Source organism: Antedon mediterranea, chromosome 4, assembly GCF_964355755.1.
Source record: "Antedon mediterranea chromosome 4, ecAntMedi1.1, whole genome shotgun sequence".
Classification (NCBI taxonomy): Eukaryota; Metazoa; Echinodermata; class Crinoidea; order Comatulida; family Antedonidae; genus Antedon; species Antedon mediterranea.
In genome coordinates, this window is record NC_092673.1 from 25,039,703 (window position 1) to 25,057,791 (window position 18,089).

Below are 18,089 nucleotides of genomic sequence, written 5' to 3' on the forward strand. Positions count from 1 at the left end.
GAAGGTTTTTTCGATTTTGGCCTATGAGGCAACGTTGCAATAGAAGCCCGTCTCTTTGTCTTGTTTAGATCACCAAGCTAAAAAAAAATTGAAAAAATAAATCAAATATAGTTAAAGACAATTAACTTATAATATAATAATGAATGTTTATGAGTGGAATGGTACAAATAATGCCATGAGGTGAATGATGAAATGTTAAATTTCAATGAGACGAAGCCGAGCTGGATTTTACGGTCAGAAACAGTAATGGTCTTGATTTTGCTTTTCGTATGCGAGAAGAATTTTTTTCCGTACACGAAAAAAACTACTATTAACGATCGTTAAATAGTGCGTACTATTGCACGCCATGTGATCCACAATCTTCCAATCAAATGACAGGAATTTAGGTGTTATTATTATCATAACGTTTATATCAACTGTTAGTATTAATGGGTTAATCTTTAATTAGCAGAAATGAAATGATAGGTCAGGGATTTCCTTTTATCCTCAAGCGCGTTAATTGCTTATATCATGCCAGTATAAAGTTCGGTCGCCATCATTAGGCCTACATGCATCTTACCTGTCGATCGGCTAGTGGTGAGATGGTCGAAGACGTTCTTCGCAGCCGCCTAGGTTTTGACATCGTCTGAAATGGCTTTATGCAAATATATAAAACAATATTTAAAATACTTATGTATTATTATTTTACCACGAATAAAGGCATGGTTGGGTGGTCGTTATTGTTTTCTCGATGACGACAAAACAGCAAAAACAGTTGAATATAATAAACACTTAGTTGTAGTCTAGAAAATCGGAGAAAAACAGGGAACCAGACAACCAGAACGTAAAGGGCCAAAATATATATATATATATCATCGTAGTCGCCATGATGAGATGAGATATTTAAGTATAGCTCCATCATCGTATCCCGCCCTTTTTTCATCAAACAACTTGTTTAAACCTTGCTCGGTCGTACTGTATTGAAGATGAAAACATGCAAGCATACATTAACTTACCATTAGCCGAGTGTGATCGTAACTGCCCAATAACGTTTGATACACATGAAATATCAAAAGCCTACTTATAACCATCCTACATTATACAATTGCACTTATCTGTTCAAACTATGTTTGCTTGAATACTGACAACATTTCTACAAACGACAATGTTGCCAAGTAAATATAATCATATCTTAGTAACGTGAATATTTGTCGTCCTAATGACGAGCAGGTTCAGTTAACTAGTATTTGTTCTGCTCATTAAAAAACGATAAACGTACACACTGTAAGCTTACTGATGATAGTTGTTCATGATAGGATTCCTAAATAAGACTATACTCAATATTTTAGATCGCAAAATATTAGTATAATGTATATAAATGTATAACATTTCTATTTCTATTTGTTTCTTCCACAATATTTTATCTATTTATTCTTTATACTGGGTAACCTTTTCAGTTAAAAACTGTTCTCACAGAGGGCCCAGTTATACACAAATCACAGTAAAATTACAAAACAATATCTAAAACAAACCAACGATACATATACAAAAAACTATAAAACAAATGAATAAAATAACACCCCACGTTCAAATTATTCACAGCATTCCAGATCCGATTCCCCCCAAAAATAAATCTTCTATCAGATTCAGTTCTTGGGTTGTAATTTACATTATAACTGAACCTGGTAGAATAATTATGAACATCTTGAAAATTAAAACATGTGTGGATGGTGTAACAAAAACATAACAACATATTATAATACACAATGACATTTATGATAAAATAATTAATTAGTTAATAAATATACTTGCATAAAAACATCGTGAAAATCATGTTTATATTATTGGCCTATTGAGCTAGAGAACTTGTTACAATAAGATTAAAAAAAAGAACAGGGTTTAAAGGAAAAAGAAACGTATGTTTTTTCTCGAATAAAGCCAAATCATATCACACACAGCGTAGCACACATACACGCTCAAAGATGTATTATAAAAAGTCAGCACAAGTATAATACCTAGATATTACAAAACATATTTAATGGTCTTAATAGAATTTACACATTTTAACTATGTTTAAATTAAGAATTGATTTACCGTTCACAATTCCTTCTTAATACATGCCTATATTATCAATACTGTACACATAATCCTTCCCAAGAATAATGGTAAGGGCGGTCTACAGCAGAGATGCAGAAAAAAAACAACTTACTTTACAAAATAAAAAACACTGTGTGATTCCTGCGGAAAATCTTTTAAATCCTGTTCAAAATCTTATATTAAATGGAGGCCTTACATCGAATAGTAAAACGAATTATAGGCCTAAAAGACACACGGCGTGAGTTAGCAGCAATCACAGACACAAAAATAATGAACTACGGACTATTAAACATTCTTATCAACAACTCCATTAAAACAGGTGTAACGGTGTCATACGTCGTTCAGACATGATTTAAGGACAATGAACAATCAATGGTCTCAATCTCAAACCGCTGTATTTATATTGATCTGTTGACGTATACTTAATAACCACCCGTTCAATGAATATGATGTCTGATTTTACATGATGAGAGAATTATGCAAAGCAACAGCTATATACGATTATGATGGTGGTAAGTGCACTCCACTTCGAGATCGACCAAAATATGTTTAAGCAAGAAGCATGGTAACGAGTAAAGAAACATTAAAACAATTTCCATTGCTGCATCTTGGGGTTTAGAATATTGTTTATCAAATGCAATGCACGCCTGCTCTGCTAATATATTGACATACTCTTATGCCTAAACGAATCAAATGTATAATTTTATAAAAACTCTTGTGTCGGTTATATTTTTTTTAATGTAGTCAAAACAGTAGTTTACACGTGTTTTTCTTGTTTCTAGATGTTTTCGTCAAGAGGACTCTTAGTCTTAGTTAGAAAATAAGACTTTCATGGTCTATCCTGTATCTATTTGTCTTTTAAACTTTTTTCTTGTTATAGATTTTATTGTCTTTTCGTGCCATTTTTAATTGAAATATTGTTGGGGTGGTGTCCTCACCGGTCTTCAATAAATTTGTGTAGGCACAATTTACTGACCATTTCCACTCTCTCTTCACATTAGGTTTCGTGGAGGAGCTGCAGATAATCAGTGAAGCTTATGAAAGCACATGTTCTCTAATCATTATAATGATAGCCAACAATTCAGTTTATGAAGACGTTTTTCAGGAGTAAGGGTTCACATCACATGTGCAGTATATGAGGAGCATCGCAATTGCATATCATAAACACAATCGTCACTCATTTTTTTTAAACATTACTTAAAATAATCTATTCCAAATATTAACAAAAAAGAAGCCAATGTAATTAAGTTTTTATAACAGTTATAGATTATTTATTATTTCAGTTCTGTGATTCAATAACATATTAATTAATTTTAATAAATGTTTATCATCTTGATTTAAGTTTATGTCTACTTTCAATTAGTTTTGATTCTATAGTTACATCAATGTATTTGTCTTTAGCCCTGAAAATAAATATTTAATTTATTAATGATGTTCTGGGATTGGAAGGTATTATATAAGTACAAACAGTGAGGACAATCAATTGGCTGAAAAGACTCCTTTTTAAACTCCCAAGAAAAGATTACAACATCCACCATTACACTGATCTAGTTCTCTTCTGATCTGGTTGTCAAGTCAGCAGCATCCAAAGTGCTCTAGAACAACCAGATGCTCAGGGAGTGCCCGAGAAGGAATTTCTTTTTTTTCGTATAAAAGTTTACACAATAGCTACCTCAAACCATTGTGGGTATTTTCATTATCACAATCAGTAAAAATTATTTCACAAACTTTCGATGTGGCATTGGTCATATAGTACACAACCTCTGGCCATACCCAAGGTAACTACAATACACACCACAACAAAATACCTAATAAGGATTCAATTAAACACAAAATAAATGTCTTCATGATAGCCTATTTGTATCTTGGTATGCTATGGTGTCATTATCACCACCAAGCCTTACACAGTCATGCCACATAAGAGTATTACAGTTCCATACCGTAATATCTATATTGACATTTTTCATCTTATTATGTAACGGCGATATATTAAAATCAATAATTAAAATATTATAGATAATTGTACTTTTATTCCTTAGAAAGATCAAGAACAGCTCGAACCATTTCTCCTACGCCATCATGAATCTCATGCACTTTCGTCTCACACATGTATGCTGGCGTAGTAACAACTTTATTGGCCTCGTCCACATGGATCTCGGATACGTTCTTGTTGACATGTTTTGCTCCCATCTCTTGCACTGCTCCGGCAGTGCCTGCATATGGATAGCGTCCACCATCATCTTTGTCCTGTCCAACTGTCACCTCACATCCAGGGATTAACTTGGCTGCTAACACTGGAGCAATGCAACACAAACTAAAAATTTATATAAACATAAGATATCATACCAATATATGATACTCAATTTTTAAAATTATATTTTTAATATCTTTCTATTAATGTTTGCCTGTACTCAATAGAATAGCAAAAGATAGCTTACTTGAATTTGTATATAAATAAATAATTGTTAATCATAACAAATAATGATAATTATAATAACATTTAATTTTCTATAATCATCTTTTATTTAATTGTCCTTGTATTGTAAATCACATGTTTTCCCTCTGAGATTGTTTTGGTTTTTTTTTATATACAGAATAAATAAAAATAACTTATTATACTGTGGCAGTTACTGCAGTAACTACATATTTTTTACTGCAGTACTTAATATATATATGTTTTAATGTAGACATAGTTTATAAGGCAGTCACTGCAAAAATATATGTACGACTTCAATTCAATTCAACTTATATAAAGAAAATCATGCTAAATACAATACATAAACAGTATTAAGTATTATAAACAAAGTGAAGCTTACCTACAGTCAATTAATTTGGACACATTTTATTCTACCCTTAATATACAGTATAATACAATGTCTAACTACTTTGTTTGTAAACAATCTAATTTAATCAGATGAAATTATTCAATGAGAAAATATTAATCATTACCCCAATGGCTTCTTGGCTGCAACAAAATCTTTAATGACTTTTTCGACTGTGGGATCTATCTTACACTTAGCACCATCAACTGCATATGTAGACCTAGATTAAGAAAAACACAACAGATTTCTTTCAACTGAACCCTATTAAGGGGACACCTTAATAGGGACTGTAGTGTTAAAGCATATTGCTCCTTGTTTGTTTCCAGGAAAGTGTCCCCAGAATAGGGGTTGTCTGTGTGGTAAACATATATTTCAACACAGGAAAAGTCCCCTCAAAAGGGGTGTCCCAACTGCTGCATAACGATTTAAAGCATATTGCTCCTTGTTCGTTTCCAGGAAAGTGTCCCCTGAATAGGGGTTGTCTGTGTGATAAACATATATTTCAACACAGGAAAATTCCCCTCAACAGGGGTGTCCCAACTGCTGCATATCGATTTAAAGCATATTGCTCCTTGTTCGTTTCCAGGAAAGTGTCCCCTGAATAGGGGTTGTCTGTGTGGTAAACATATATTTCAACACAGGAAAAGTCCCCTCAACAGGGGTGTCCCAAATGCTGCATATCGATTTAAAGCATATTGCTCCTTGTTCGTTTCCAGGAAAGTGTCCCCTGATTAGGGGTTGTCTGTGTGGTAAACATATATTTCAACACAGGAAAAGTCCCCTCAACAGGGGTGTCCCAAATGCTGCATATCGATTTAAAGCATATTGCTCCTTGTTTGTTTCCAGGAAAGTGTCCCCTGAATAGGGGTTGTCTGTGTGGTAAACATATATTTCAACACAGGAAAAGTCCCCTCAACAGGGGTTTCTACAGCTGTATATCAATTTAGGTAAACCTGTCAGATGTATTGAAACATTGCACAATTTATGCAATAAACAATTTCCCAATATATCTTCAAAGTTTTTTTTTTACCCAGTATCTCGTTGGTTAAGATTTACCAAATAGTATCTTTAGTAATTTAGCTGTAAGCTAATAATTTAGCTATTACATTTGTAAGAGCTTTATCACCCCTGTAAAAATGTCTACTAGTAGCAGGCCTTGTCTTTTAAGGTGAGCGTGATCACTCACTTAACACACTCCAAACAAACAGCACACCTGCAGCATCCCTGAATGTATTGAGGAGTGCAATTTGTAGTACACACTATCATTTTCAAAAGACAAGGCCTGAGTTACTAGGTTTAAAACATTCTGTGAAAATGGCCAGAAACAAACCCAGTACCGTTATCTATTAGAATAACAAAGATGAGTAATTATAAGCAAAGCTTACAAGTTTTTGGCAGCACCAAATCCACCCGGGAAGATGACCGCATCGTGATTATTAACGTCAAGTGTCGACAAAGCAGCAATCTTTCCACGTGCAATTCTTGCCGATTCCACCAAAACATTCCTGAAACAAAATATAGATGTATTTTTGTTGTATAATAATTAATAAATCCATCAATGTTGATATAAAGCTTGCGGTACACCATGTGTATTAGTTCTGATAAGAACTGTTGAGTTTCTCTCTAAATTCATCAAATAACCTGTTGTAATGTCAAATGGCGTTTTGGTTTAGATAAACAGCATTTAGTCACACATTCAATGCAAGATGAACTCAAAACAAGATACAGTAGAACCTCTATTAAAGAGACACTTTTGCTAACCCAACAAGATGTCCCTTAATAAGGTTTCTCCTGAATAAGGTTTCTCCTGAATAGAGATTTGCCATAATTTTAAACAACATATTGCCTCTTGTTCGTTTCATAAGCAGTGTCCTCTGAATAGGGGTGTTCCACTGAAGAGGTTGTACAGTGCATTAGTTTGTTTAAGCCTAATATAAATGAATATTAAAAATAAAAATTATGTGTTGTTGTTGGCTCTCTACTTAATTGTGTATCATTCATAACAATTGTTGTTCGTAGCATTATCGCCTCCTTTTGGGGTTGTCGTGTAAAAAAACTGTACTAACCTGGTCTCTTTGGTAGGCTCTCCCTTAGTATGGTCAATCACATGCATCTGTTGCTTGTCAGGGGCGAACATAGCAACATTGGCATCACTCCTGCTGAGATGAACCAGCACTCTATGTAAAGAAATGTATGAAGCGTTATACAGTAATATTGTTTATCATCATTGCAAGAGAAAGCGTTTGTTCATTCCAATTTTTGCTAATAATGCCCTCAAAATATCAAGAAATTCTAATTATTGGTATGTAAACTGGGAAATGTACAGTAGCTACTTATAAATGATGAACCAAGTAATGTTATACCCTTACAATTTATAATACAGGCCAGTATATAATATGTGAGAATACAGTATGCATTGCATAATATATATAATCTCTTTATTTCCAAAAATACTGACCAATTTACATCTCTTGGCCAAATTGGCAAAATTGTAAAAAACACGTCAAAAATATTGCCTAAAGAAGTGTAACTGTAAGAATTAAAACAAACAATAAACAAAAGAAACAGTCAAAGGAGCAGTGGAAAGTCAGCATGGAAGGTAAAAAGTACTGTAGTTGATTTTGCACCTTGGCCTATTACAACCCACCACAAAGAGAATAAAAACCACATACGCAGACGCTTCATGGACTTCAGTTCCATCGTAGACACCTGATCCCGAGAAAACCTATTTGGATAAAATAGCTGAGTTAAGGAATTAATAGCTCCTATGTATGTACTGTATAAAAACATTCATTACAAATCAGCAATATCTAAAACTAAATATAGTAATAATAATAGACCGTAGGCCTCGTCCTATTAAACCAATACTACATGTACAGTAGGAGGCTACTGTTACAGCAGTAAAAAAACACTAAACTGTAAACATAAAATAAAGATAGGCCTAGTCACTACAAACTGTTAACTAGGTGGCTAGGCCCTAATCCTACATTACAAATGTTGGTGACTTTCAGAGTTACTTAAAGGGGGGTTCCGGGTTTAAAATGAATAGTAAAAAATGTAAAATATATTTGTTTGTCTCTTGAACGGTAAAAGTTTCAATTTATATAAGCGCCCAGTGAAGCAGAACGAAGGCTGTGAAATCAGGCCAGATTACAAGTGCAGCTACGGCAAAATCACACTGTGGTTACAAAATAGGAAATTCGTGAAATGGTCCATCTTCCGACGACTCGTTATCATAAACCATATCAATTAATTTTGTAAAATTATACTTATCTGATGTAATTTTAGTCGGTCTTCCCATTTATAAAGTCAATTTTTTATGAGAATTCATCAAAACAGTGAAAAATTAGATATGTTTGCACTTTACGTTTGCCGATTTTAGCACCGACTTAGGGAAAAATCAAAATCAATGAAGCGTAACGTATACTGTACATTCCTGCTGAGGATCGAGCGAGACGACGATACACGTGCTCTCTCTGCTGCCCATGTCTGGCATCGTCACGTGATAAGCAGATACAACAATACCAAACTGGTCGGGTCGAGTATACCCCGTCTATAATCACAACATGAACGATGTACAGTATTTGATTGAAGGTTGACTCGACCTACCGGAATGGTATAGATAATATAGCTCGAATGAGAGAGTTGGAATATTTGTGTATTGCAGCCTATAGTAAAAGGCCTGGTAGTATCAATTCGCATAGGGTCTACTACACTAGCTAGCTCAATTTTTAACTGGGCCGGATCGGCTAGGTCTCCTTCCTACTACCTGGTCTACTTGCTTGATGCATGAGTATCCGCTTTTTTGGAGAGTAAACTAAACCTATTTATTTTAGGCCTACTTAGACGATCGGGACACCATACGTGTGGACGGCGATCGGACCTTGTTTTGCTTCAATATTTACAGCCGATTTTGTAGAATGTTTTAGGTTTAGATTGTTTAGGAGTTTGGTTGATAGGATGGGTTTTGTTATTTATGGGCCAATCGTCTAGTAGTAGGCTAGCTAGGCCCATGGGCCCCATTGTTTTAACGTAGCCATCGTGGCATGGAATCCCTAGTCAGAATGGCTCTCGCCCATATTATTATTAGGCTAGGCCTAGAGTAGTATTGTACGTGAAGCCGATAATACGATCTGTACTACAGAGGTATAAAAATAGTATAATTTATGACTCCGTATCTGTACTAAATTTTGTATTTCATTAAATGTCAAATAAATATATGCTACTACTGTTATTATTACACTTTAGGCCTAGCTTAGAAAATCTACAAAAAATGTATTTCACAATGATCACAATGGTGGTCGTCGTTTGACAGGGGAGAGAGATGTAAATTAGTTGACAAACACAACGTACATGACGTCGCGAGTTTGGAATCCACTGGTGACGTGATTTTGTGAATATCTCATGAATATTAATGAGCTTCCCTAAGCTGCTAAAAAACAGACTTTCCATGAATTTACCCTAAAATGTATATGAAATTTAATTTTTTTAATTTCTCGTTATTACTTCTTCATTCTGAAATGTCTATATTGTTATAATATTTTTTATTTAATAAAGAAACGATATTTAAAAGCAATTTTAAACCCAGAATCCCCCTTTAAGGAGCCTAAGTGCTGTCCCATTGGAAAGTATATTAAGTGAAAAATAAAATGGTGTTTAAATAATCATATTTAGTATTCACTGAGCTATTGCAGCTTACAGTATAAATTGAGCTATTGCAGCTTACAGTATAAATTGTACTATGGTTCAATTTTTTTTTCTGTCATTTTTGATTTTGTATTCATCACCATATAATAAAATGTTGACAATGAATGGATGAAAATGATATAAACTAAATTTGATATCATTGTAAAAAAACAATTCATTTTTGCATTGTGACAGATAGGATCGCTCAAATTTACATTATTATTATTATTATTAGCATCCCTACCTACTGTAGACTAAAGCAGGGCTGTGCGAACATTTTATGGACAGTATACATTAATAATTAACCCATTGAGGACACAGAATTGTTGACATTTTCGGTGATTTTACAATTTGATTTTGACATGTTAAATTTTAGTTGCCTGACGAATTTTTTTGGTTGCCGTGGGACGTCGGGCAAGCGATTCTGCGAGCCCTGGTTGGACTACTAAAATTATATAAAAATAACTGAATATTTCCTGAAATTGAGGATGAATATTTTGTTAAAGATATGTTTTCCTCCAAAAAAAATAACTTGTTTTGTGTTTTTAATGTCACATAAAATTTTTTTGGTTGCCGTGGGACGTCGGGCAAGCGATTCTGCGAGAGCCCTGGTTGGACTACTAAAATTATATAAAAATAACTGAATATTTCCTGAAATTGAGGATGAATATTTTTTAAAAGATGTTTCCCTCCAAAAAAAATAACTTGTTTTGTGTTTTTAATGTCACAAAAAAAGTTATTTTCCATATTTTTAGGGGACAATAAATCTCGTCTCAACAGTTCACTGGGTTTTTTGTTTTAAATGTTATTTTACTTCTAGAGTCCAGTCTTTTTAGCTGCATACGATGCAAAAACATTTCATTTTGTTGTTCTTTTTTTCCAATTTCTCAACAAGATGACCTGCGACCCTTTCAAAATTTGGGCCACAGCCTTGATTTTGAATTTGGGAAACCTCAGTCTACAGACATAATAGAGACTTCCTAGAGGCTAGGCCTAGACACGATGTTAGGCCTACTCTCTGGCTGCTATCTAACTAGGGCCGCCTAGCCTAGATAGACCTACAATACAGGCTTGGCATTGTGGCTTGTTATCCGGTCCGTCGGAGAGCAATACCCGCCCGGTCATATTATTATTATTAATTATATGCCAATCCCTTTTTTTAAATGTTAATCAATTGTATTGGTCTTACCACAGCGACTCTCGCCTTGCTATGGAGATCTCTTGATCCAGACATACTACAAGAACTGCTACGTAATATGTGTATATACAAAGGTTTTTTCCAAATTTGTAGGCGCGACAGCATGTTACTCTTAGTAGGCCTAACCTTCTTTCACAGCAGTCAAAAACAGTGTGTGCTTCAATAGGCTAAAACGCTCGAGAAAAAGTCAACTCGAGCGTGCTTTCAAATATATGAAACGCAATCAGTGCCTTATTATTAAGTTCTAAAGGTACACACAACCAAACTAGGTAGATACAAGAGTGATTACGCATAGTCTGACAAAGGTCATATAAACGGTTAGATGAATAAAACATTTTGGAGCAAAAATATTTTTTCTCTATTTCTGCTAAAAAAGTAAAAATAAAACACAGAAAAGCGGGTTTGTTAATAACAAAGATCACGGGTCATAAACTCTAGTTTGATGCAGCTTTCCTGCTTTATTGGAGTAAAATGATCCCGATCCAGATCACGTTGCAGCTAATTTTTTACTCAAAATAAAACCGGGTTTGGTTGGTGATTTTTTGTGTAATGACGTCATTATTATCTACTGAAATTTAAAGATTCGATCAAATCAATTATTGTCTTATGCCAGAAAAAAACGTCTCTAACTATACAGGTTAAATCATCACCAATCCACCAATGCTTAAAGTTTACTTTTAAACAAATTGACCAAATTAAAGATTCATGAAAAAAAAAAATATTAATGAATATAAAAAAATTATTCATAAATCATATATTTAAATTATTATTATTATATGCCTTATGTTAAAGGGTTGTTAAGTAGTACAGTTGGTATGATGTAGACAATTGAACTCAAATTGAGTTTATATTGATGGTTATAGTTAGTAGGTAATGTAACATCAACTATATTAGCAGTGCCATATGTCATACTATTAGCAAAGTTATTATACAACAAGTGGCACTTTTGGGTTAAAACTTAACCTGACATTCCACTGGTAAACTAAAAAAAAAAATCGATAACAATGTTGGCCTTCTGAGCCTCTTCCGCAACGACCACCACCTTTCCCCATGGACCTGAGGGTGTCCGTTTAATATACAACTGTCCTATTCTCTGATGTATCATTAATTTATTCTTTTCGAATTAAAGCATTTTGTTCGTGTTTATAACAACTTAGGAAACAGTCTTCCATTGCCATATGGATGTTTAATAAACACTTTAGTTGATGGTACTACTTCAATAGAATGTTTAGGCTAGAATAAGACCAGGAAAAAACAAAAAATTGTGCTCCGAATGCTATATAAACAGCGGCAAAAATGGGAACTGGAGTAGTTTGTGTTTTCAATATTATAGGAAGAGCGGCAATAGCAATCCAGGTAAGAACAATTTGTTTTAGTTTTTATTTTAATCCATACAGGACTATATAAAGAAATACACGATATTATAATCATTTTACTTTAATAAATATTTATACTGTACACGTAATTTGTTGAAATATAATAATTATGATAAGGCCTACTATTGATAGTTTTTTTTAAATATATTTTAAACAGAATCATGTCCTGGATTCGGATCGCCCTGTTTTCTATTTTAGTTGTATTAGCCGTAAGAGGCCAATCTGTGGAAAATGACCAAAATGACGTCAATTTGGTTTCTCGTCCTGACGTTAATTTGGAGAGAAAATCCGACAGTAGACCTGATATCAGCTTGAGTGAAAAAGAGCAACCACTGGTTGCTTCTCCTCCTCTGAATATCATTGATTCTGAAGGAACTGACAAAGTAAGAGCTTGCTGTAGACGTCGCAGAGTACGTCGATGCAGACGATGTCGCCGCCGATGTCATCGGTGTAGAAGACGACGCTGTCGATGTAGAAGACGAGTAGTACGCCGTCGATGTAGAAGACGAGTAGTACGCCGTCGATGTAGAAGACGAATAGTACGCCGTCGATGTAGAAGACGAGTAGTACGTCGCCGTCGATGTAGAAGACGAAGAGTGTGCTGCCGTTATCGACTGTTCCGACGACGAGGCGCCTACTATCTCCGTATACAATGCGGTAGGCGTGTTCGTGTAGTACGTGTAAGATGCCGAAGACGTGGTGGAAGGTTTTATTATTACTTTGGTGGAAGATGGAGGTTAGCTGGAGGAGTACGAAGAATACGCTGCAGCTATCGTCTGTTTAGAAGAGGAAATGCATATTACCTCCGTATAAAATGCGGTAGGCGTGTTCGTGTAGTACGTGTAAGATGCCGAAGACGTGGTGCAAGGTTTTATTATTACTTTGGTGGAAGATGGAGGTTAGCTGGAAGATTTAGAGGACGCACTACATACAGAGTGTGTTGGAGAAACAACCGTTTCTACATTCGTATACAATGTGGTAGACGTGTCCGTTATGTCCGTGTAAACTACAGAAGACGTGGTGGTAGATTGTATTACTATTATGGTGGAAGATGGAGAATTATCACACGCTTCATAAGAAACGGAAAATGGGTAAGCTGGCGCCACTTTAGAGTACGCATCACCTACAGAGTATGTTGGAGACACAACCGTTTCTACCTCCGGGTACAACGTGGTAGACGTGTCCGTTATGTCCGTGTAAACTACAGAAGACGTGGTGGTAGATTGTATTACTATTATGGTGGAAGATGGAGAATTATCACACGCTTCATAAGAAACGGAAAATGGGTAAGCTGGCGCCACTTTAGAGTACGCATCACCTACAGAGTATGTTGGAGACACAACCGTTTCTACCTCCGGGTACAACGTGGTAGACGTGTCCGTTATGTCCGTGTAAACTACAGAAGACGTGGTGGTAGATTGTATTACTATTATGGTGGAAGATGGAGAATTATCACCCGCTTCATAAGAAACGGAAGATGGGTAAGCTGGCGTCACTTTAGAGTACGCATCACCTACCGAGTATGTTGGAGACACAACCGTTTCTACCTCCGGGTACAACGTGGTAGACGTGTCCGTTATGTCCGTGTAAACTACAGAAGACGTGGTGGTAGATTGTATTACTATTATGGTGGAAGATGGAGAATTATCACCCGCTTCATAAGAAAAGGAAGATGGGTAAGCTGGCGCCACTTTAGAGTACGCATCACCTACAGAGTATGTTGGAGACACAACCGTTTCTACCTCCGGGTACAACGTGGTAGACGTGTCCGTTATGTCCGTGTAAACTACAGAAGACGTGGTGGTAGATTGTATTACCATTATGGTGGAAGATGGAGAATTATCACCCGCTTCATAAGAAACGGAAAATGGGTAAGCTGGCGCCACTTTAGAGTACGCATCACCTACAGAGTATGTTGGAGACACAACCGTTTCTACCTTCGAGTACAACGTGGTAGACGTGTCCGTTATGTCCGTGTAAACTACAGAAGACGTGGTGGTAGATTGTATTACCATTATGGTGGAAGATGGAGAATTATCACCCGCTTCATAAGAAACGGAAAATGGGTAAGCTGGCGCCACTTTAGAGTACGCATCACCTACAGAGTATGTTGGAGACACAACCGTTTCTACCTTCGAGTACAACGTGGTAGACGTGTCCGTTATATCCGTGTAAACTACAGAAGACGTGGTGGTAGATTGTATTACTATTATGGTGGAAGATGGAGAATTATCACCCGCTTTATAAGAAAAGGAAGATGGGTAAGCTGGCGTCACTTTAGAGTACGCATCACCTACAGAGTATGTTGGAGACACAACCGTTTCTACCTCCGGGTACAACGTGGTAGACGTGTCCGTTATGTCCGTGTAAACTACAGAAGACGTGGTGGTAGATTGTATTACTATTATGGTGGAAGATGGAGAATTATCACCCGCTTCATAAGAAAAGGAAGATGGGTAAGCTGGCGCCACTTTAGAGTACGCGTCACCTACAGAGTATGTTGGAGACACAACCGTTTCTACCTCCGGGTACAACGTGGTAGACGTGTCCGTTATGTCCGTGTAAACTACAGAAGACGTGGTGGTAGATTGTATTACTATTATGGTGGAAGATGGAGAATTATCACCCGCTTCATAAGAAAAGGAAGATGGGTAAGCTGGCGTCACTTTAGAGTACGCGTCACCTACAGAGTATGTTGGAGACACAACCGTTTCTACCTCCGGGTACAACGTGGTAGACGTGTCCGTTATGTCCGTGTAAACTACAGAAGACGTGGTGGTAGATTGTATTACTATTATGGTGGAAGATGGAGAATTATCACCCGCTTCATAAGAAAAGGAAGATGGGTAAACTGGCGCCACTTTAGAGTACGCATCACCTACAGAGTATGTTGGAGACACAACCGTTTCTACCTTCGAGTACAACGTGGTAGACGTGTCCGTTATGTCCGTGTAAACTACAGAAGACGTGGTGGTAGATTGTATTACTATTATGGAGGAAGATGGAGAATTATCACCCGCTTCATAAGAAAAGGAAGATGGGTAAGCTGGCGCCACTTTAGAGTACGCGTCACCTACAGAGTATGTTGGAGACACAACCGTTTCTACCTCCGGGTACAACGTGGTAGACGTGTCCGTTATGTCCGTGTAAACTACAGAAGACGTGGTGGTAGATTGTATTACTATTATGGAGGAAGATGGAGAATTATCACCCGCTTTATAAGAAAAGGAAGATGGGTAAGCTGGCGGCACTTTAGAGTACGCATCACCTACCGAGTATGTTGGAGACACAACCGTTTTTACCTCCGGGTACAACGTGGTAGACGTGTCCGTTATGTCCGTGTAAACTACAGAAGACGTGGTGGTAGATTGTATTACTATTATGGAGGAAGATGGAGAATTATCACCCGCTTCATAAGAAAAGGAAGATGGGTAAGCTGGCGTCACTTTAGAGTACGCGTCACCTACAGAGTATGTTGGAGACACAACCGTTTCTACCTCCGGGTACAACGTGGTAGACGTGTCCGTTATGTCCGTGTAATCTACAGAAGACGTGGTGGTAGATTGTATTACTATTATGGTGGAAGATGGAGAATTATCACCCGCTTCATAAGAAAAGGAAGATGGGTAAGCTGGCGTCACTTTAGAGTACGCGTCACCTACAGAGTATGTTGGAGACACAACCGTTTCTACCTCCGGGTACAACGTGGTAGACGTGTCCGTTATGTCCGTGTAAACTACAGAAGACGTGGTGGTAGATTGTATTACTATTATGGAGGAAGATGGAGAATTATCACCCGCTTCATAAGAAAAGGAAGATGGGTAAGCTGGCGCCACTTTAGAGTACGCATCACCTACCGAGTATGTTGGAGACACAACCGTTTTTACCTCCGGGTACAACGTGGTAGACGTGTCCGTTATGTCCGTGTAAACTACAGAAGACGTGGTGGTAGATTGTATTACTATTATGGAGGAAGATGGAGAATTATCACCCGCTTCATAAGAAAAGGAAGATGGGTAAGCTGGCGCCACTTTAGAGTACGCGTCACCTACAGAGTATGTTGGAGACACAACCGTTTCTACCTTCGAGTACAACGTGGTAGACGTGTCCGTTATGTCCGTGTAAACTACAGAAGACGTGGTGGTAGATTGTATTACTATTATGGAGGAAGATGGAGAATTATCACCCGCTTCATAAGAAAAGGAAGATGGGTAAGCTGGCGCCACTTTAGAGTACGCGTCACCTACAGAGTATGTTGGAGACACAACCGTTTCTACCTACGGGTACAACGTGGTAGACGTGTCCGTTATGTCCGTGTAAACTACAGAAGACGTGGTGGTAGATTGTATTACTATTATGGTGGAAGATGGAGAATTATCACCCGCTTCATAAGAAACGGAAAATGGGTAAGCTGGCGCCACTTTAGAGTACGCATCACCTACAGAGTATGTTGGAGACACAACCGTTTCTACCTCCGGGTACAACGTGGTAGACGTGTCCGTTATGTCCGTGTAAACTACAGAAGACGTGGTGGTAGATTGTATTACTATTATGGAGGAAGATGGAGAATTATCACCCGCTTCATAAGAAAAGGAAGATGGGTAAGCTGGCGCCACTTTAGAGTACGCATCACCTACAGAGTATGTTGGAGACACAACCGTTTCTACCTCCGGGTACAACGTGGTAGACGTGTCCGTTATGTCCGTGTAAACTACAGAAGACGGGGTGGTAGATTGTATTACTATTATGGTGGAAGATGGAGAATTATCACCCGCTTCATAAGAAACGGAAAATGGATAAGCTGGCGCCACTTTAGAGTACGCATCACCTACAGAGTATGTTGGAGACACAACCGTTTCTACCTTCGAGTACAACGTGGTAGACGTGTCCGTTATGTCCGTATAAACTACAGAAGACGTGGTGGTAGATTGTATTACTATTATGGAGGAAGATGGAGAATCCTTACCCGCTACAGAATAAACGGAAGATGGGTAAGCTGGCGTCACTTTAGAGTACGCACCACCTACAGAGTATGTTGGAGACACAACCGTTTCTACCTCCGGGTACAACGTGGTAGTCGTGTCCGTTATATCCGTGTAAACTACAGAAGACGTGGTGGTAAATTGTATTACTATTATGGTGGAAGATGGAGAATCTTTACCCGCTACATAAGAAACGGCAAATGGGTAAGCTACCGATATCGCTTTACACATAACTCTAAAGTATTACAAAGGTATACCATTTGTTGGAGGCACGGCCATTTCTATCTTCAAATAAGATATGGTTTAAGTACCCGTTATGTCCGTGTAAACTACAGAAGACGTGGTGGTAAATTGTATTACTATTATGGTGGAAGATGGATAATCTTTACCCGCTACAGAAGAAACGGTAAATGGGTAAGCTGTTCAAGCTTTCGAGTAAGTAGTTCAAGTCACACAGTTCACCACCACCACTATTACGGCACCCACGTAAGCCACTATCACCACTATTCAAGCCACGGCTTCAGCTCAAGCAGCAGCTCAAGTGGAGGGTCCCACGTAATCCACCACTCTTCCAGTCACGGTTCCAGCTCAAGCGGAGGCTTTCACAGTTCTGGTGGTTCAAGCTTTTCTTCGGGCGGCAGCGGCGGTGGTCACTCCTCAACTTCGACTCATACCGTTCACACTTCCGGTGGTGGAACGGTCGTCACTACAACAACATATCATCACTATTAGGAATCCAGATTTAAAAGATAAGTCATCTATAAATCCAATGTGTTATAGTTGATAAGTAATAATAACGTTGATAAAATATTAATGCAAATAAATTGATTTATGAAGAATATTAATAATCTTGTTATCATAAATTTTTTCTGCTCTAACCTTTATTATTATCCGATGTTTTTTATTAATTAGTATAATTACATCTTTATACAGCAGAACTTTTGTTGTA

At 37.2% G+C, this 18,089-nt stretch overlaps 1 protein-coding gene across 1 annotated transcript; it reads right to left on the reverse strand.

Moving 5' to 3' along the window:
* Positions 1-3,302: 3,302 nt before the first annotated feature.
* On the reverse strand, positions 3,303-10,970 carry LOC140047022 (ES1 protein homolog, mitochondrial-like). Its single transcript, XM_072091820.1, has 6 exons — positions 10,774-10,970; positions 7,571-7,623; positions 6,965-7,075; positions 6,284-6,403; positions 5,026-5,118; positions 3,303-4,390 (listed from the first exon to the last, which is right to left on the reverse strand). Exons 1-6 carry the CDS (start codon positions 10,885-10,887, stop codon positions 4,105-4,107), a joined length of 777 nt encoding a protein of 258 aa, XP_071947921.1. The 5' UTR covers positions 10,888-10,970; the 3' UTR covers positions 3,303-4,104.
* Positions 10,971-18,089: the final 7,119 nt, after the last annotated feature.

Coding starts and splice junctions, on each gene's coding strand:
- LOC140047022 (XM_072091820.1), bottom strand. CDS start 10,887: ATGCTGTCGCGCCTACAAATTTGGAAAAAACCTTTGTATATACACATA. Junction 7,076..7,570: donor GAAGTCCATGAAGCGTCTGC/GTATGTGGTTTT, acceptor TTCTTTACATAG/AGTGCTGGTTCATCTCAGCA. Junction 4,391..5,025: donor GCAGCCAAGAAGCCATTGGG/GTAATGATTAAT, acceptor ATAAATTTTTAG/TTTGTGTTGCATTGCTCCAG.